The following is a 20,717-nucleotide window of genomic DNA, read 5'->3' as shown; positions in this document are numbered from 1 at the left end:
CTTCACTTGTCCCAACACTTACCGGGATCTATACTCAATGCCTGATTGCCGTACTTATAGATATCAGCAGGCAAATCGGGAGCCTACGTGCCGAGGCCTCCCATACGCCATCAGCCAATCAATGTCTCGTTGCGAAACAGGGAACGCCGGGCTTTGAATATGCAGCCAGAGACCAGCGAGCAAGGCCACCTGACTGATCGATGCATTGCCAGTTGCTCGACCATGCTGCCTCACACGAAAATAGGGACCTTTTGTGTGCCAAGTATACATATGCAGCATGTAGATGAACGGGCGTCGACTTTTGTGTAAGTGGATGAAACGCAGAATGGGCGAGTTTTGTCACCGTTGCCCATTCATACCCGACAGTATGACTCAATGACAAATAAACGAGTTCGAAAGGGTCAATTTCGACAGGTGATTCCATGAGAGAAATGTAATACTTGAACACAGCCGCTTACAGCGAGCTTTGATTGAACCGCATTCATGGCAATCTTTCGACTGGGCGACGAATGAGCTAAGCCACGCATACTCCTCGAGGGGGGAGGGCTTGGCCGATCCAACAAGGGCATGATCGTTGCATCAATGGATCTGGGCAATCGGGGCATTGCTTCGATTGTCCAGGACCCAATCGTTCCGCATCACTCCGTGGTGGAGAACCGATGGGTGCCCGATGAACGAAGCGGCTGGATGCCGATGAACAACAGGCCGGCCGGAGAGAGGACCCACGACGCTTGGATGCGTCACAGGGGGAGGCGCTGTAGTCGTCATTGTACAAGTAATCGCAGGACTTCTGTCGGGGCCGCTAGCCAGCGTCGCTCTGGATAGACATGTATGAGTATGCAGTCGAGTACGTTTAGGCCAATGACCTGGCGTCTGGCTGTGCACGATTCCTTGCTGCTGGCGATGTACCCGTACGTTGATAGGTGCATATCGGCACGTAGCATTGCTACAAGTTTGAGAGGGCTCCCGCTCTGCAGCCAATGCCGAGAAGCTCGACGAGCAGTCTCGTGCCATCATCATCACGGCCCACACACATCTTTGCCCATTGAAACGCTGATGTCTATGCAATCGACCAAGGGCAGGGAGATGATGCTGCTGTTGGTGGAGAGGAGACCATGGAAGGTGGTACCGCTGTACCAATGTTTCCGTAGGAATTCATACCGGTGAGGGGTTTCAAGCACACGTCGGGAAGAAACGCGGCTCATACTGCTTGATGATGGCCATCGGAACTCGCCGCCGCTTAGAAAGCAGATTCGCACGAGAGGGATTCTGTCGCACAGCAGCGGCAACACGGCAGCCTTGTCGTGCCTGCAGTATCTCCCACATACACCAAAAGATCAGACGTAGCCGGAGTGTCGGAAGGCAGCAAATCAGGCGTCTCCCACCCCACGGCGATGCTGTGATTGTGGCTTGCTTCTGTGTCCCGCGTTCGTGGCATGGCGCTGTAGACGGCGGACAACACGTGAGAGGTTGACATTGTCTGTTGACGTCGTTGTGGCTTTCCGTTTTCCATTCGATTGTCGTGCAATGTCGTCCTTGCATGTATCCTTGCATCGTGTTGCGGTTCTTTCATGGGCACAGCACTAGAGCTGGCGCCGTCGTCGATCCCTGGCCATCTATGAGGTAAACGTACATGGAGTCGAGATCAAGGAGAGCGGCTCAGTCAAGCCTTTGCGAGGGTTCGGCCAGACGAGGTGGATTGCGCAACAGCTACCGAATTCTTGGAAGAAGGGGAAGCCAACTGTTGCCCGCGTGGGCATGCATTCTTGCAGCGAATCACCGAAACCATCCACTCCCATTGTCTTGTGCCATTCCGACGCGGCTGGCCCATCCCTGTCCATACTTGTGCTACCTCCCGGGACCGCTGGGGTGCAATGAGGCTTGCATGGAGTCTGGAGTCTGGAGTACCGAGTATGGAGATTTTAAGCAGTGGAGCTCCATGCCTTTTGCTCTTCATGTCCTTCTTTTGCCCCGGTGAAGCTTCTATTTTTGCGTCAGAATGTGAGACATTGTGCGCTGGGATAGCCAACAGTCCGGTTGCCTTGTCGTAATCAAAGGGCTTCTAGACCAGCGCCTTGGAAACAGGGGAGGCTGGAGAGCTCTGATGTATCAATCCACACGGCTGAAAGGGCTGAAGAGCTGGGAAGCTGGGACCAGAAAATTGCTTTGTGGCGTCAGGGCCAGGTTCGAGATCAAGGTCCGGAGGCAAAAGACGTGAGAGTCGCCGGCGTCATGGCCTCGATCAGATCAGCTCAGCTCGTCCCAGCTCGAGGTCGAGATTCCGCTTCCGGCGAGACGCGGGGCGAATGCGAGCACCTGGGCGCCCAATTTACCCCAGACCAGACCAGACCAGACCAGACCAGACATGAGCGATAGTAGATACATAGAGCGGCACGCTAGATCAGAGACAATTCGGGGTGGTGCAGCGTGGTGGCCCTGCTGATGCTGGTGCTGATGCTGGTGCTGAATGCGGCGCATAATGAGAAAATGACTGGTGATGGAACCAGGTTGGTGGTTGCTGCCATTGGCCTGATGGAAGAGGGGTCGTGCTTTGTTAACGACACATGACTTGGGACTTGCATCAAGTCGTGTCTGTAGTGGTGGTCTCGGTGTTCTCTTATCCAATGTTGCACCAATGTGTGCATCGTTTGATCGGTTATACCTTCAGTTTGGCTCTGTCTCGTGTGTGAGTGTGAGGTGGGCAATAAATACACATGCATGTATGCAGTTACATATCAATTGCAGCACTTGAAGTGGTACACAAACGCTGTCGACAGCCTCCCGTGACTGAGTAACAAATGCAGCGAGAGATGTCTCATGGGAACAGACAGGTCAACAGAATAGATACGGATAACAATCAACTGGGGGTTTCAGTCTGGGACAAGTCGAGATAATCGCTCGTTCTACCTCCTTTTATTAACATATCTAGAGCAACAGCAAGCAGCCACACATGCGCTGCGCACACGTTACGCGCCCGAATCCCGTCAGCAGTGGCTCCGGACAAGGGCCGCTGCATTGGATGTATCATACCTAGCATCTGCATATATTGGATGATACCCATCCAGAATCGTCTGTGAAGAGTGAAATGTGAAGCATATGTAGACTGGCTCGATGGCTTCTTGTCAAGATTCTGCCTTTGCCTCTCTGATCATCAGAGCGTCGACACGCGATATTCCGAGACCTTGTCTTGCTTGTGCAGGGCCCTCGTCATGGCTGGTTACCGTACCTAGCCACCCTTTGAGGCCCGAGTGAATGGATGAAGAGTGCCCAACAAGCTGCAGGATTTGATCTAAATACTACCGTACGATATTGATGTAGTAGTGACATTGAGTTTCTGATTTATCGACGCCATTCACATCTTGTGCCGGGACTATTGCTTCTTTGAGGGCATCTTGTGGCTGCATCATCCCGTTCATGCAGATAAGGTGTAAACCGGTGCAGTCGGCCTTGCAGGTGCCACTTGCAAGTACATACATCGGTCTTCACTCTTCACAATACCATCTCAAGGATAGAACGCAACGCAAACATGCCTAACCGATTGCTTGAATCCAGTTGACCTTTTGTGCTACAGAAGAAACGCTACATCTGCAAGAACATGGCTGCGCAAACAACGAGTCGTCGGTAAGTACATGTACTCGTACGCCCAACGTTGTTCGTCCGTCACAGGAGTGGAGGGCGTGCACGCAGAATATCCACTAAAGCTGCCAGGCCACAGGGGGGCTGCAGGGGGCGTCTCGGCACCTGTGGACGCCCTGTGGGCGCCTGCTGGGCTCCGCCAATCCGCCAACGCACCCCCTCGCTGCGCCCACCCGCTTCCTGTTTGGGCAATACGCAACGCTGCCAGAACCCCCGAGATAAACTTGCCGGATGTCCGCTCGAGCTTTATTAGCCTGTGCATCGTCTCTTCATGCTTTAGGGTTTTCTCCTCTTTTGCCATACAAAGTTCTCTCGTCTCACGATTTGCGTCTCTTCAACTCCTCCTGGCCTCTTACTCCTCCTATCTCATCACCTGCTACATTGACCGGATTCGATACTCGACTGCAACTGTCGAGCTTCATCACATAAACACCTCGACCAAACACCACGAGCCCCGCCCTTGGTGACTCTCACGAGTTTCCTTCTCTCAATCTTTCTCTACCCAACTCCCTTTCATCATGGATCAGCTCCTGACCAATCTCTGGACAAGAGGTGGCTGGTTCCGTGCCTTTACGCCTCCAGTTGTCGAAGCGGCTCCCAAGGGAACCCCTATCCTCAACGTCCCGTCCGACGTTCTGCTCCTCGTTGGGGACCACTTGCAGGACTCGGATGTCCTCAGTTTCAAGCTCGCCTGTAGAAGCACCTTTGCGCTGTTTCCTCACACTTACAAGACCCTGTCGCCCTGCGCGAAGCAGGACTTCCTTGCAACCATCGAAAGAGACCCCCTAGGCAAGGGGACCGTCTACTGTCACGTTTGCAACAAGCTTCACTCTTTCCAGGAAACCGCTGGACCTCACTACGACGTCGAACTTGAAGAGGCTGCTGAAAAGAAACTCAAAGCTGACAAGTGTGTGAACCGGGATCGATTCGCGCCGACCGGCAACCCCTTTACGCTGAGCTATACCCATGCTCGACTGGCCATGAACAGGCACCTGTACGGGCCGGAGCACGGCATCCCCCTGGCCAACCTCTGCGTGGAGCAGAGCGAGCGCCGAGACGCCATGGCGATCCGGTGCTCGACGTCGGCCAAGATCATGGACGACGAGCTGTTCCTGCGAGGCACCTACGTCCTGACGGTGGCCGATGCCGACGTGGCCGAGTTCCGCAGCTGCACCGGCGCGCGCGACCTGAAGCTGTGCGAGCACACCTCGCTGTTTGCCGCGGCGTCGCCCTTCCGCCACTCCATCCCCGAGCTGCAGAAGAAGCCGGCGGCGGGCGACGACGGCCTCGTCCCCTGCCGCGAGGCTCCGGGATCGTGTGGCTTGTGCCTGATGGACTATGACATCACCATCGAGCACTGCGCGGACGAGTCCTCCTACCGCATCGTCATCCGGGCCACCCACCAGCTCGGGTCCTGCCGGTCTCCTCGCGACTGGAAGTGGGCGAGGTTCACCGAGTGCTACCGCATGCACGTCTTCTATCCCAGCCGGCCCAACAGGCGAGGCTCTGTGTACGGGCCCGGCGCCGTCCAGAAGCGATGGGCCGACGACGAGAGGGAGGCTTGCGCAGTGCTCGACGGGCATTCCAGCAGGGGTCTCTTTGGCTTGGCTTTTCTCAGCTAGAGAGGGAAGGGATGATATGGCTTTCCATTGCCGGTTTCGAACAATGGAAATGCGCGCTACGAGGGAGTGCCGTTGGTGGTGTTACACGGAACAAGGCCGTCACGAGACAGCAGCGGCGCTGTCTGCCGTGTACGTTGGTTGGCCCTGCACAGCCACATGGGGGAGAGCAATCATGCGACCACAACAGCATTGGACGAGGCGGTGGCCTTTCACTTGCATTGGGCTGGAGTTGGGAAATACTTGGGATTGTGATTTGGATTTGCCAATGTTGGCTTGTTTTTGTCCTCTTCTTACGGCGTATGTTTGGGACATGGGCGCACTTGTAAGCGGATTGGCTCGGTTGTCTCGAGGGATTTGAGACGTCACGATTTACGACCACCATCATCATTTGTCTCGACCATGAGAGCAAACTTGTATTTGTATGCATGGCAATTCTTCCCTTTCATTTCTTTTTCCAGTTATTTCATTCCGCTCAGCACCCGAATACCCCGCAAACAATGAAATCATCTCTTCTCAATCATGTCCCTCCAGAGTTGCTCCGTCTCATCAGTGCGAGCAATCTTTACAGAGGATAATACCCTGAATGGGTTGCGTATATCGAACCCCGTGATACCCAAGGTACCCAGTTGAACTCAAAGTTCCAATGTATGTACCGCCCCGATGGGAACTTCATGCATTGCATCGATTCCTCTACCTAGATGCAGTGCTACCACGGGTTGCAGCGTGATGACTTTATAAAAAACAAGGCCAGTTGTAGCAAAAATGATTTCAAATAGTGCACATGTCAGACATTTATCACAAAATATCTGCAAACAAGCAACCTATTTTTCCTTTTTTTATTTCTCTATTATATGTTTCTTATTCTTTGCTAACCTTTGATATTGGACACTTTTCGTCGTTTTTCTTGTTTTGAGATTTTGCGTGGGTTAAAGTACGTTGATGAGAAGATGTTGGATTTCTAGGGTACCTTTTTCGACCGACGTCATTTTCTTCGAGCAGGCTGAGAGCACGACGCAAGGAGGTGCGATATCTAGGTAGTATTACCCTATTGCAATACCTACGAAGCAAAGGCTTGAGGTACATGTATGCCGTTACTCATGTGTTTATAAATGTAGGCTGTGCATTTTGCGCGGGTGTGGTAGCATGTGAGAGTGCAGAAAACAACGTGTGGTCGTTCCTCTATCCTGCTGTGTTCCTACATAAGGTACTTCCGTCAAGGTCTGTCAACGCCAATATGCATCAAACAACTCATCCGAGACTTACCTGCAAACATACGGCATAGGGGACACAGACACTTTGATCTTTTCTCAAATTGTTATTTTTTTGGTGTGTACTTTACCATGTCGTAGCAAAACCCGAGCAACGAAGCTCGCAATCTCGCTCGTACATGCACACGTTTCTAACAAGTTTCGGCAAACAATACACATATTCTAAACCGCTCTCCTCTTCCTCTTTTTTTCTCTCTTTCCCCTGCCCTTTCGTACAGGCTCCTCCCCGCTGAGTATTTTTCTTCGGTTCGGTCCTCAAATAGTGAATGCTTGCTATGAATCAATACCCTTTGGAAGAAAAAACCGTGATAAAGAAGACAAGAACCCTTCATGATGACTTTTGAAGAAGTATGGCGAGTAACCTGGGGCGTCCGATTATGCAGCATGACACCCCAGTTACGTGGACGAGTTATTTGATGAGTTCGCGTGAATGGTGGGTTGTGTGATGGATAGGCTGGCGTGGTCCTGCGGCTGCTGTAGAGGTGATCAAAGGTATCTAGGTAACAAAGAGTGCTTTCTGCCCCGTTTACAGCTTCTCAATGATGGCAGCGGCGTACTCGTGGGTCTTGGCCTTGCCGCCCAGATCGCCGGTCAGAGCCTTGCCCTCGGCCAGGGTGTCGAAGATGGCCTTCTCGATCTGGTTGGCGTGGTCGTTGAGGCGCATGTGACGCAGCATCATGATGGAGCTGAGCAGCAGGGCGGTAGGGTTGGCGAGGCCCTTGCCGGCAATGTCGGGGGCGGAACCGTGGACGGCCTCGAAGATGGAGCACTCGTCACCAATGTTGCCCGAGGGGGTCAGGCCGAGACCGCCAATGAGACCGGCGCACATGTCGGACAGAATGTCACCGTACAGGTTGGGCATGACGAGGACCTTGTCGTTGTAGGGGTTGGGGTCGGTGACCATCTTCAGGCAGGTGTTGTCGAGCAGCTCGGCGTCGAACTCGATGTTGGGGAAGTCCTTGGCGACGCGCTCGGCGACGCTGAGGAAGAGACCGTCGGACATCTTCATGATGGTGGCCTTGTGCACGACGCGGACCTTGGTGCGGCCGATGGACTCGGCGTGCTGGAAGGCGAATCGCAGGACGCGCTCGCTGGCCTCCTCGGTGATGAGCTTGATGCTCTGGACGACACCGTCGACAACGACGTGCTCAATGCCAGAGTACTCGCCCTCGGTGTTCTCTCGGATCAGGACGGTGTCAACGCCGTCGTAGGGGGTCTTGAAGCCGGCGACGGAGCGGCAGGGTCGCAGGTTGGCGAACAGGTTGAAGGTTCGGCGCAGAGTCAGGTTGAGAGAGACGTGGCCCTTGCCGACGGGGGTCTGCATCCATGCGTAAGCAACAGTTGCATCATCATCACGGCGCATCTCGGGGTATACCTACGGCCAGAGGACCCTTGAGGGCGATCTTGTTCTTGTTGATGTTCTCGATGGCGGCATCGGGAATGGCGGTCCTGCCGTCCTTGATGATGGGGGTGACGTCGATGGGCTCCCAGGCAATGGGGGTCTGGGCCATTGTTAGCCATCTTTCGTCCTTTGGGAACTGGTTCAGGTTTTGAGCAGTCGTACCTTGGCGGCAGAGAAGATGTCCTTGACGGACTGAGCAATCTCGGGGCCGATACCATCACCCTCGATCAAGCTGACGAGGTAGTTGCCCTATCGACCTCTGTAAGCATCCGTACCTATCCATCTTCGAAAAGCTGCGCAAGCAACAAGCTCTGCGACTTGAGTGCGTCTTATATCCCCCTTCTTCCCTCGGCTCGTGTTCGGTTGACGTTGAAAAGACGCAGCAAGTCGTACAAAGAGAGCCGCGGATGGGAGACATGTGCGCAATATTGGGCGGCGAGAGGACATACATTGGCATCCTTGGTACCCTCGTACTTGGCAACTCGCTCCTGGGAGTAGAATCGCTTGGCCTGGACCTCGTGTTAGTTCGACAACGGGCATCGAATGCTTGCTTTGCGCCTGTCTCATACCGAAATCGACCAGGTGGCGGCAGCGCGGGGAGCTGCTCGCAGGCACTGCCTAGCAGGGCTGGAGAGGGAGCGGATGGCCAGCATTGTGAGGGTTTGAATATGTATATCGTCCGAAGGAGCTCAGTACGAAGAGGGACGAGAGAGGGACAAGACAGGACGAGGTCGGCTGGTCTGGTATTATCTCAGGGGAACCAAATAAAAAGGGAACCAGGAAAAAAGAGACAAGCCTCATCCGAAAGATTTTTGTCTCGGGCCCGGCATGGGCGAGACGTCAAGAGCCGGCGATATGCACCGCTCCAGCCTTGGCTCCTCCTGCTTTGCTGCGCTGCGAGTGGCTCAAACGGCGGCCCGGTGGGGGGCACCAGCCACGGCTGCTGTGGCACAGCTGTCGAATTTCCCTCACTGCGCCGCTTTTTGCGCTCTGCCGCTTCGGTCACACGCCTCGGAGCCGTTCGGTTTGCGGCTGCATGCGCCGAGCTACGCCTGATTGGGCATGGACGACGTATTTTCTGCTGGAGCTTTTTTTTCTTTCTTTTCTTTCTTTTACCTCGGCCTCGTCCCCTGTGTCCCAGATTGTGCACGACTCGAAACGACAGCCAGTGCGTCATAATTTGGATGACTAAGGCGCTGTGGCTGGTGACGGATGGCTTCAGGGCCTGTGGCTGGTGATGCTCAGAGGTCTGAACCTCGTGTGGCTTGTCGCAAGTACGGGGTACGTCAATCGCTAGGTAGGTATGTAGAGCTACCACCTTAACGGGAGGCGGTACCTGATCTTGCATCTCATCTCAACGCATCGCATCGCATCGCATCCCACTCAAGCAGCTGCTGCTCGCGTCGTCGGGCTGGAAGAGCTTCGGGCAAGGCAATGGTTGCTCTGCTGCTCTGCGAGATATCCCCCCTGATCCCCTGAAGACGAAATCCGACCATCTGTCTCTACCTACCTCTAGTCGTACCCTCTGCGCAAGCTTCCACTCCTTGATAGCATTGTCCACAGCTCCCAAGCTTCCTCCGCATGCCCACGATTGCTCCAATCTGCCAACATGTCCGACTACGAACGAACCATCCTCGAATTCTACCAGCTGCCCACGTCATACCCCTCGGAATGGCCCGCGGAAAAGGACGACCAGGATTCGTCCGGAGACGAAGCCGACACGAAGAAGCACAGCCGCCAAAAGTCGCGATACCAGGCGCTCGAGGCAGCCACTGGCGATGGCAAGGTGGCATCAGCAAAAGGGGCGGTCAATAACTTGGTCTTGAAGGACGAGCCAGACCCGTTGGGCACCACAGACAGCGTCGTCCGATCGCTGAGAGAACTCGGGCTTCCGGCACAGGATGACGTGCGGCTTCGTGAGTCTCCCAGGGCGTTGCTTCAGCCCGCCTTGAGACTGATCGCATCTTACCTTAGGCAACCGATTCATGCTGTCCTCGACCACCTTCTCGCCCACCCTGTTCCTGTCCCAGGTACACGCCAACGCCGACACGCGCACGCTGCTCGAGGGCTTGGATATCCTTTCACAGTCGATTGATCAAAAGTCCGCGTCTCTCAAGGTCCTCGTGGAAAGCAACTTTGAGAGATTCGTCAAGGCAAAGGCAACTATAGACAATGTGTACAGAGAAATGAAGTACCGCGGAACGGAAGCCGGTGGAAGAGCCTCGGTCCATGGACGCCATGCTAGTCGCACGAGCCTACGTGGTGGCAGGGGTGGCCTCAACAACCCCATGGCTCTGTCGGCCGACTCTCGAAAGAAGAATGCCTTGATCAAGGAAAGCGAATATGGTGTCCTGGGCATCAAGGTGCCACTGCTGGACGTTTCCGCCAAGGCTGAAGATGTGTGGGGGCCGGCTCTGGGAGGTAGAGAAAAGGAGGAGCACTTGAGAGCCTTCCAGCGATACGTCAACAAGTTCAAGGATCCGCTGGAGCTGAGCACCACAATAGCCGACTGCATCAAACGGAAAGACTACGAGACTCTGGTGGAGGCATACAACCGCGCCAGGAAGTTTGCAGACGATGCGCGGGCCTTGTCACAAACCATTGACCTCAAGACGCCGGAAGACGACCAGCTCTATCAGATCATGATAGCGGCCCGGGTGTGGTACGACGTTGATCACCAAATCCAGAGCTTCAAGCGGGACGCATGGAAGAGGTTGGTTGCCTCACACACGCTGGCAAAGTCCGAGACTCAGGTTGGCCGAAGTCCTGATCAGCATATGGAGATGATCAATCTGTTACTGGAACTCGGTGTCGACGATAGCCCGATACGAGTATGGCTCATGAGCCGTCATGACTACCTCAAAACCAAGATTCAGTCAACGGCCGAGCACACAAAGGCGGAGATTGAGGTGCTCCGCCGAAGACTGGCAGCTAGCGAGAAGCCTTCAAGTAAAACTGTGGCTACTCATTTGCGTACACTGGGTCGACAGAGCCTTGAGAGCAAACCGACTCACAGCGACTCCGCAGACGTGATTGAGCTGTGGGAGAAGATGCTTGCGTTCCTGAGCAGCCTCATATCTCCCCAGGGCATTCTTGGGGACCTTCTCGAATTTTGGCAGACTGCACAGGGCTTCATCGAAGGCAGGATACAGAAGACGCTGCCCACGGGGTACAATGACGAGTCCCGGGTGCATCATCAGCTGACACAGAGCAATGTTGCGGATATTGAAAAGGGCATCGTTGAACTGGTCGATCTGCTACGCGGACACATCCATGACTTCTTCGCAGCGCCCCCGCCTGAAGACCTTAGTGTGGTCTTCTCGCCGCTGCCAATCTCGCCCAACTCTCCCGCATCAGGTGGCGGGTACGGCAGCAACCTGAGCCCTACTTCCACACGGGATCCACGATTCAACTTTGACCCGAACAACCCACCGCCGTCGTCGCCGAAGAAGGGCGAGCCGTGGGAGAAGCTGGCCTTTTGGCCCCCTTGGTCCAACTCCATCAGCGGAGTGTACTATCTCTGCAGAATGCTGGGACTGGTCGGCTCAGGCGCGTCTGACCTTGCCACCATCGAACCCATTCGCTCGAGGAACAGCCAAGTTCTGGAGCAACTCAAGTCCCTGACCGGCGTGTCTAGAGAACGGTGCGTGACCGCTCTCTGCGCCGCCTGGAACCGGGACGCCGAGAACATGAAGTTCATCGAGGACTGGCTGCCGTCTGCGGAGTCGGGCGATGTCACGCGAATGCCTGCCAGCTTTGCCGCATTTGAGGGCGCTCTCCTGAGCGGCATGCAAAAGATCCTCTACATCACCGAGGCCATGTCGAAGCCGGGCGCCGGTGATATTGTCCTGCCGCCACCGGCCAAGCTGCTCCAGATGGTCCGGAGCCAGTACGTCAGCACCTTGTACAAGGCCCTGAGCGGCATGGTGGAGAATGCGGAACGATCAGTCAAGAAGACGGACGACGAATGGTCCATTGGCCAAGAGGGAGGCACTTCGGCTGCATCGTCAGTGGGCAAGAGCACGCTTGATGCCGGAGACCGAGTAAGACTTCAACCCCTCCCCTTTTCCCCTTCTTTTCATCCTAGTGGCCCAGAGCTAATCCCGTATAGAATGTTCGAATGCTCCTCACTCTGAGCAACCTGCAGGCTCTGCGGTCCCAAGTCGTTCCCAACCTGAACTCGCAATTTGAGAATGCATTCTCCGTCAAGCTCACGGACGAGTCCAAGACCATCAAGGACGTTCTCGGGCAGATCGATGCCCGCCTCTTCCAGTCTTACACCAAGCAGTCCACCGAGAAGCTCCGCGAAATCATCCACGCCGGGGTCACGGATCCCGACTGGGCCCCCGGCGTCGGCGAACGGCCGCAGACGGCGAAGCCCTACGTATACGAGACGCTCCTGACGCTCGTGCTCGTGCACTCGCAAGTCTCCACCACGGCCGCCTCCCTGACGCCCCAAGTCCTCTCCTTTTTGCTGGAGCAGACGTCGCTGCAGCTGCTCGACGCCTTCCGCAAGCGCTCGCGCTACTCCCTCAGCGCACTCATCCAGGCGACGCTCGACGTCGAGTTCATCGCGCAGACGCTGAGCCACTACACCACCGACCGGGCGTCGGAGCTGCAGAGCCAGATCTACCAGGAGCTCGACAGCCGCACGGACAACGAGGCGCGCGCGCGCCTGCAGAACGAGCTGCCCGAGATGCGCAACGTGCTCAAGAAGCTGCGGGAGGCGAGCAAGAACGAGTTTGCGTGCTTCAAGAAGCCCAAGCGCGCTGGGGCGGGGGGCGGCGTGTCGAGGGTAGACAGCGGGAGCATGTCGCCGACGACCAAGTTTGGGTTCGAAGGGCGTTGAAATGTTCCATCATGGGTTGAGAGGGGGTTTAGTTAGATGGAGGGCCAATTGAAGGACTTGTTGGAAACATGGGCGGCGAAAGGGTGAGGTTCGAAAAAGAGAAGAAGCATCATATACCGGTACATTTTGCGCCAAGTCTCACGTGAAGTTCCCTCTTGTTTGCTTGTAGCGTTTCAATGAAGTCAGATTTTGGCGCAGATGGCCATTTCAGCGTCTCAACGCCGGAATTGCGCCGTTTCGCTTCTACGTAGATGAAAAGAGTACAAAAAAAAAGAACCGAGACCGGACATTGAAGAAACGAGAACAGAGATGAGGAAGAGGGGGCCCCCTGTACAAAAGAAAGAAAGAAAAAAGAAAGAGTCCGAAGTGGCCATCCATCCATACGTCCATGCTTCCAGTCATCTACCCTTTGCCATCTATCATGCTATTATGCCTCGCCGTATGAAAGAAAGCGCAAGAGAAACACAGAGATAAAAAAAACAGAACAGAGAGAGAGAGTAAAGAAAAAGTAAAAGAGACAAATGAATAACATGAAAATATGAAAAGATCCCAGTAAAACCATGGGAAGTAAACCAACGCCGAGTCATGCATACTTGTTCTTGAGAGGGAAGAAAGGGGTCTGTGTGTTTTGTGTGTGTCGGTTGAGAATGAATTTTGACCCCCTTGAAGTTGTTTCCCTCCAAATCGGTGAAGTTGTTGGTGTGGCTTTTTGTCTATGCAGCGTGCACAGGTTGTACACTCTTTTCGCTTTCCCGCCCTCTAGATACGCCTCTTCCGTATTTTTGTGGAAATAGTCAAAGACAAAATGGGAAAGAAAAACAAATGAGGTGAGAAGATGGGAAAGAATCTCTCTCTACGCCAGTGAGGGCAAGGTCGTCTGAGTCATCTAAATGGCAGTATCGGTGATTAGACAGTGGACAAAGAAAAAGAAAATCGCGTCAGGTCATAGTCTCGTATCTCGTAGGCGCATTTAGGGCGTGTTGGGGAGTAGAAGATGGGAACAAAAGGCGAGTTCCAGGGAGCGTGAATCGGCAGGGGAAAACTGGGAGCTTTTTTGACGGGCTTCGATGGCGTCAACTGCGAGATTGTTAGTATCTGCTGTGTTAAGCTTAAATGATTTGGAGAAACAACTCACAATCGAGGTCAAGGGTGTGAAAGTATTCTGTAATCTCCGGATCGTTGTCTTTTACTGTCAACTTCCCGTCCACGCCCCTCATGGTCTGAGGCAAGGCTTTGCGGATGGATAGAAGCATCTTCAGGAGCCCGGCCAGATTGCCGCCTTGCTGGGTGAAGACGCTGGGATCTCGCTCAAGGGGCCAACCCGGGCGGAGATGGTCTTGCTCCCACGCCTTGAATGCCCAGGTCGACTTTTCCACGCAGTTGAGAAAGATGATGGCGGTGAGGTAGATTTTGAATCCGACCTTTGTTTTGCTGTCCGTGAGCAGCCTGTCCATGTGATTCAGCAGGCTCTTGGAAGTGCTGTTGGCCTTTCGTTCCGCCGCGGCGTTGAGCTGCATGCAGATCATGGTGTAAATGTCCGCGTCGTTCTCGTTTTGTGCCTCCTTTATCCATCTCGGCTCTTCTCCCTCGGCACTCGGTTTCTCCAGTATCGTCCACTGTCGCTCTCGATCAATGCTTTCCACCAGACCCCACAGCTCCAGAGCCTTTCTGAGAAGATCATCTTCTCCCTTGGATAGCTGTTGACATGCAGCCTCGAGCGTCACTTTCATAAATCTTGACGGCTCGCGCTCAATAAAGGTCGTCAGCACATCTCGCATGTACGCCTCGGCTTTGGCTGGGATATCCTCTGAATCCTGGTCAATCATGATGACTTGATGAAACGGGCGTTTGTCTTCACGAGCCTCCGTCTGTGACTCGCTCAGTTCCAATGGATACACCAAGGCCCCAAAGACAATCTTTTTGCCCGCTTCCGGAAAATGAGACACCTCAATCAGGCTTCCATCGTTGGTGAGCTTCAGCTGGTCCTTGATAAGGTTGATGCGATTCTGGGACAAGACGACCTGGACGCCAGCAGCATACAGGTCAAGTTGTTCATGTAGGCGGGTGCGGACACAGCCAGTCCTCCAGACACGTGGTGCCAGGACCTTGCGGCAGGTATCACAGGGTGTCCCTTTGCCACAGTTCTTTCTCAGGATCCGACACCGAATGCAGGCCCCTATCTTCCTGACCTCTTGGACTTCCTTACGTCTCGCGGGAGTGAATCTCGACCGTGCATGACGCGCCCTTCCGTTGATGAGCCCATCGCTGGTGTCCATGCGTACCCCCCCGCGGCTCATGAGGGGCAGCGCGGGAGAACTCTCCGTCAGCAGGGGGATAGGGTTCGTCGTGGTCAAGTATGTCATTTCACCCCACGGCTGGGAGACGCTTGTATCAGGTAAGGAGGTGGGCAAGGAGACTGGTACTGAATCGATGGTTGTCTGGTGGTTCTCGACGATGGGTGGAGACGAGGTTGGCGGTGGAATGTCGGTGTTGACGAGCTGGGGGTCGAGAAAGGTTGTATTCAAGCGGGCTGTGGCGGCAACCGCGACGGATATGTTGGTTGTATCTGGTGACGCTTCGCTGGCGGGGAGAAGAGCCTGAAGACGCTCTTCCGGCGAGAGCTCGGGAGTCGGTGACGGAAACTTGACCGCGGCGGTGCCCGCAAAAGCTGCCAGGTCGGGCCCCCCGCCTGACGACGATCGCGGAGGAGATGGGTGTGGGTGCGAGCCCTTCTTCAGGCTGGTGCTCGTCTGTGGACGGCTGTCGTAGGTCGTGGGGGGATTGTCGAGGGTAAACTGCTCCTGCAGCTCCAGTCGATCGGGCACGAACCCACCGCCGTTAGCAGGTGGGTTGGCAGCGGGATCGGATGTCTTCTGGCCGCGACTGTTCTCGTTCAGATCAACCTGGCGGGATGCCTCAGCGAGCGTCTCGAGGGCACTCCATCCCTGAGGCAGCGCGAGCTGGGCAGTGGGCTGGCCATTGACGGGAGGGCCTCCCTGAGGCCGGTCGATGGCCGCCCTGGCGGTGGTGATGCCGTGCAGCTCGAGGCAGGCCCGCATGCGGTCCGAGTCGGAGATAGCGGGGCATTTCTTGGTGATGTGCGTCGTCAGGCTGTCGATGCGGCCCTTGGGGAAGTTCTCGCCGCACTGCTTGCACGTGTGAGGATAGCGGTTGCTGTTGTCGTTGAGCTTCGGCCCGCGGACGAAGTACTCGAGGATGAGGGGGTTCGGCTTGCGACCCATTGCGCTCGGCTCGCCTCGACTGGCGGCGATTGGCTCACAGTCTCTTGCGCACACGGGCCCGGCGACTCGATACCGCCCGGTTTGGCGTCAGAAGCGAGCGCTCGGCGATGAGGCGGCCTGGATGAATCGTTGTCTGGCTGGTGGCAGAAAAGGCGGAATGCAGCAGCTGCAGATACGCCTAACAGGATTCTGCCCGCGTTATCGACAAAAGTTGGCAGACCGCCTTGATGTGTGCTGGCCCGGAGGCAAAGGCGGTATGCAGAAAAAAAGAGGGACTCCGCGCCGGACGCGCACCTACATGTTTGAATAAAAGCGTGCAGAAGAGTGGCAAATAACTGCGGTGAGATGCCTGAAAGATATTGTCGCCATGTGTGGATTATCGAGAGTCAACCGCCCGCTTTTTTGTGCAAGCCACACTTTTGTGTGCGCCCCGGCACTACGTTGATCCGGCCAAGCGAACGAGATTGGCCTAAATTCCCCGATGCCACGATAATCCGGCTTACCCCATCCTTTGAGCAACAGTGACATCCGACATTGGCTGATGGCCGCATTCCCCCACATTACTTTATGGCTGTTCTAATGTCACTGGCGATGTTGCATTCGGAAGAGAACAAAGGCATGTGGCAATGACGGAGTCTGTCCGGCGCTCGTGAGTTTCCTATTTGGCACTTGGCCCGGCCTCTCTTTCGTCTGGTGATGCTGCCTCAAGCGCTAGAGTTGCGTCTACTGATGAAAGCTCGGTTGGAAGAATAGTGGTGGGACATGGGATTCTTCAACTTGGCTACCCTCACGATGTGATACTGGGATACGAGGTGCCTATCGTACAACAGCTGGTGAAGAGACACCAAGCAGATAGAATGACGATACTCTGTCCTCGACTTACGGGATTTGCTGCCGAGCCGGAACCACCACAGCGTTCCTGAGCCTAGCTTGTTTGGGCTTGCGCCACGAGAACAAAGTGCCTCGAGGCTTGACCCTACTACTATTGTGAACGCCATCCAAGCCTATCGCCAGCTCTTCCCCCCCGCAGGACTTTGGTCGTCCGTGATGCCTCTGTTGGCTTGCCGTCCCAAAAGTCAGGCGACCTGGCCGTACGCTCATTTGCCGGCCGAATCCCAGGTACACAGGAGGCGCGTGCTCTGTTCCGATGATGTCCATTCACCAGCTTGAACGGCTCTGAGAACGGTCTAAGCGGCAAAGGATCAATGAGGACTCGAAGGTCTAGAGCGAGGGCGGCTCGTTATCGCCGTGTCTTGCCTGCTTCTGCAGAGAGAGAGGGGAACAGAGAGAGAGATCAAGTTCCAAAAGTCGGCACCTTCTGCTCCGGCTTGGCTTTCCCTTGCGTTTCCTGGCGTTTCCTTGCATTGTGTGTTAAAGCGCGCATGTGCATCGGCTGCTTTGCCCGATATCTTGACCGATACTATCTCGCCCAATGGTCGGACCATCTCGATATCTGATTGATAGTGTCGATGCTGTGCCACAGCGGCATCCAAACGCCTCACCCTCGCAGATCTTCCGGGCCTTGCGACTAGCGTTTTCCTATTTCAACACGAACCCGGGGCCCTGGACCATTCAGACGGCATGCACCTCGCACGTTGGCCCTCCGACGCCGCCCACTCATGATTGAACCAACAGGAACGTGACTGCGCTTTCGTGATGCCTTGTTGCAACCATGCTGCTGCTGCAGCTTCTCGTGCGGAGCTTGCATTGTCGCGTTTCCTTTTCCCCCTTGCGAACTCTGTCAAGGGCGGAGGAGGGAATCTGGATCATGCGTGCCAGAGCTGTATAAAAGGCCAGCACGATGGACGCGTCCAACGGCTCGTCTCTGCGGGCAGAATGCTTGATATCCTCGTGCTGTCCACATTGATAGCCGCAATGTATTCTTTACTATTGTTATTGCCCTTGTTTTCTCCGCCGGTCAGGTCCGCTTCGATTCGTTCTGCGGATTTGGCTGGCTATGTCTTGACCGATGTAAGTAGCACTTTGAGTCGCGTCTCATCTCGAACCGAACCGGTCTGATTCTGTACAGACGGGATCCATCAATGGAGGAAACACGTTCCCTGGCGTTTCCCGCCCTCTGGGCATGGTCAAGCTCGGTCCTGATCTCTACTCGGGCACCGATGCCTACTCTGGCTATCTGCCGAACGGCAACTTCACAGGCTTTACCATGCTCCATGAGAGCGGCACCGGGGGCGCTCCCAAATACGGCGTCGTCTCCCAGATGCCTGTCGTTGGAACCGTTGAGAACCCTCTGAGCGATGCCATGAATGACACTCGTGCCGCGCCTGATGTCACGGAGATTGGCTACTACAAAGCAAGCCTTGGCTCTGGGACTGTCCTGGAAATGGCGGCCACCAACAAAGCCGGCATGTTTCAGTACACATTCCCTGCCGGCAGCGATGCTCGCAACGTCCTTGTTGACGTCTCCCACGTCCTGTCCTCCTACCGTGGCCAGGGTCTGGAGCAGCACTTCCTGGGAGGCAGCATCAATATCCACAGCGACACCAAGGTCGGCTACTATTACTATACCGGCAATGGAACTTATGACAATGTGAGCCAGTATGCTGTCTTTTTGGTGTCTTGGTCTGTAGACTCACTCTTGATGAATGCAGGGATGGAACCGAGCTGCCCCCTGGACAGTCTATTTCTGTGGCTACTTCGATTCGCCAGCTACGTATAAGACCTTCATTGGAGCGGACCGAACCTCGGCAACCTTGGTTGAATTTGCTCAGAAGACAAGTTACAGCTCCACGACCGCCAGACTCGGCGCCCTTTTCTCATTTGGGAAGCGCTCTGTGACCTCCAGGGTTGGAGTCTCGTTCGTGTCCGAGGCTCAAGCCTGTGCCAATGTCAAGGCTGAGATTCCCCTTGGTACCTCTCTTGCGACGGTTCGCCAAGGGACACGAGATGCGTGGAACTCGCAAGTTCTGCAAAAGGTGACAACCAGCGAAACCAATGTCACCAAGCTGAACCAGCTCTACACGGCCTTGTATTTCATGCATTTGCTGCCGACAAACAAGACGGGCGAAAACCCTCTGTGGGAGTCCCAGGAGCCCTACTATGATGACATCTTCACCTTCTGGGATACCGTAAGTTTCCCTCCTCACCATTGAGCTTCGAGAAAAACCATAATCACTTACCAACCGGACAGCATCGTTGCACAACCCCTCTGCTCCACATCCTCCAGCCCAACTATTATGAAGAGCTCATAAGGTCCATGATCGACATCTATCGCAACGAAGGCTACGTGTCGGATGCTCGCTCCTCCTTCTTCAACGGCGCAGTCCAAGGAGGCTCCAACTGCGACAACGTGTTTGCCGATGCGTTTGTCAAGGGAGTGCGCGGCAAAGTCGACTGGGAGGGCGCCTACGCCGCCATGGTCAAGAACGCTGAAGTCGTTCCGCCGAACAACAATGATCCGCGAGACCCTACCAGCTCGACCAAAGAGGGACGAGGTGCTTTGCCAGACTGGCTCAACTATGGCTACATCACTCCTACGTATGGAAGATCTGTCAGCCGAGCGGTTGAATAGTAAGCTACTCTCTCCCCCTTTCGTTGTATGTATCTCATGTGTCCAACCGTATTTGCAGCTCGGTAAATGACTTTATGGTGGCCACCGTCGCCAACGGCCTCGGTCTCCAGAATGACTTCCAAAAGTACCTCAACAGATCGCACAACTGGCGCAACCACTGGAACACCAACATGACCGCCCTCGGCTTCTCAGGCTTCCTCGGCCCACGAACCACCAGCGGCTTCCTCGCCCGGGACCCCCTTTCCTGCGGCGGCTGCTACTGGGCAGACTACTACTACCAGGCCCTCCCCTGGGAGTACTCCTTCAACGCCCACCACGACCTGGACACCATCATCGAGTACTCGGGCGGCGCGGACACCTTCGTCAAGCGCCTGGAGATGACCTTTCAGCCCGGCACGTACTCGGGCAACGGCGCCTTTGGCAACACAATCTTCAACCCCGGCAACGAGCCCAGCTTCACGACCCCGTACCTGTACAACTTCGTCAACAGGCAGGACCTCGCCGTCGAGCGAAGCCGCTTCATCGCCAAGTCGTACTATGCGCCCACGCCGGGCGGCCTCCCCGGCAACAGCGACGCCGGCGCCATGGAGTCGTGGCTCCTCTGGAACATGATCGGCCTGTACCCCATGACCGGCCAGACGACCTTCCTCATCGGCTCGCCCTGGTTCAAGGATCTGACCATTTCGCTGGGCAGCAGCGGCAAGACGCTCCGCATCACGAGTACGGGCGGCAGCGAGGACGTGTACTATGTGCAGTCGCTCAAGGTCAATGGCCAGCCGTGGGACAAGAGCTGGGTGACTTGGTATGACATCTTTGCCGAGGGGGGCACGTTGGATTTCGTGCTAGGTGCTGAGCCTGCGAATTGGACGACGGGGGCGACGCCGCCGAGTCCGGGCAGTGTGAGCGTTGGTGATGCCAAGAAGATGTTGACGGATATGTCCAAGGGGAGTGTGTCGGAGCTGTGAATGTTGGATTACAAAGGGGTTGGATAATGGATATTTTGTATAAATGAGAACAGTACATAGGACATGGTAGTATATTGTATATACCTTCATCACAGCAAAGTAGCCTACGCTCAACATGTGTTTTTGTGTTCTGTCGACGGACTTGAGTAACGAAACCGGCTTGTCAAACGTGTATGTAGAAGTATGAGAACGGAAAAAGAT

General features: G+C 55.2%; 5 protein-coding genes across 5 annotated transcripts; 3 read left to right on the top strand and 2 right to left on the bottom strand.

Moving 5' to 3' along the window:
* Positions 1-4,154: 4,154 nt before the first annotated feature.
* Positions 4,155-5,258, top strand: BBK36DRAFT_796 (hypothetical protein; the record flags this gene model as incomplete). Its single annotated transcript, XM_024898554.1, has 1 exon — positions 4,155-5,258. One exon carries the CDS (start codon positions 4,155-4,157, stop codon positions 5,256-5,258), a length of 1,104 nt encoding a protein of 367 aa, XP_024754253.1.
* A 1,794-nt stretch (positions 5,259-7,052) lies between these two features.
* On the bottom strand, positions 7,053-8,581 carry BBK36DRAFT_1108777 (isocitrate dehydrogenase, subunit 2, NAD-dependent, mitochondrial; the record flags this gene model as incomplete). The annotated part of the gene is made up of 5 exons (XM_024889401.1): positions 7,053-7,844; positions 7,906-8,028; positions 8,091-8,177; positions 8,378-8,431; positions 8,498-8,581. The coding sequence occupies 5 exons, from the start codon at positions 8,579-8,581 to the stop codon at positions 7,053-7,055; spliced, it is 1,140 nt and encodes a 379-aa protein (XP_024754252.1).
* Positions 8,582-9,537: 956 nt separating this feature from the next.
* On the top strand, positions 9,538-12,777 carry BBK36DRAFT_1165419 (exocyst complex subunit; the record flags this gene model as incomplete). The annotated part of the gene is made up of 3 exons (XM_024894773.1): positions 9,538-9,844; positions 9,903-11,971; positions 12,040-12,777. The coding sequence occupies 3 exons, from the start codon at positions 9,538-9,540 to the stop codon at positions 12,775-12,777; spliced, it is 3,114 nt and encodes a 1,037-aa protein (XP_024754251.1).
* Positions 12,778-13,747: 970 nt separating this feature from the next.
* BBK36DRAFT_1165418 (hypothetical protein) lies at positions 13,748-16,019 on the bottom strand (the record flags this gene model as incomplete). Its single annotated transcript, XM_024894772.1, has 3 exons — positions 13,748-13,854; positions 13,913-15,445; positions 15,536-16,019. 3 exons carry the CDS (start codon positions 16,017-16,019, stop codon positions 13,748-13,750), a joined length of 2,124 nt encoding a protein of 707 aa, XP_024754250.1.
* A 1,836-nt stretch (positions 16,020-17,855) lies between these two features.
* On the top strand, positions 17,856-20,516 carry BBK36DRAFT_63331 (glycoside hydrolase family 92 protein; the record flags this gene model as incomplete). Its single annotated transcript, XM_024898400.1, has 6 exons — positions 17,856-17,911; positions 17,942-17,990; positions 18,049-18,570; positions 18,632-19,108; positions 19,171-19,550; positions 19,610-20,516. 6 exons carry the CDS (start codon positions 17,856-17,858, stop codon positions 20,514-20,516), a joined length of 2,391 nt encoding a protein of 796 aa, XP_024754249.1.
* Between the last annotated feature and the right edge of the window lie 201 nt (positions 20,517-20,717).

This window comes from Trichoderma citrinoviride (genome assembly GCF_003025115.1).
Source record: "Trichoderma citrinoviride strain TUCIM 6016 unplaced genomic scaffold BBK36scaffold_1, whole genome shotgun sequence".
Taxonomy (NCBI): Eukaryota; Fungi; Ascomycota; class Sordariomycetes; order Hypocreales; family Hypocreaceae; genus Trichoderma; species Trichoderma citrinoviride.
This window is presented reverse-complemented; position numbering and strand designations above follow the sequence as displayed.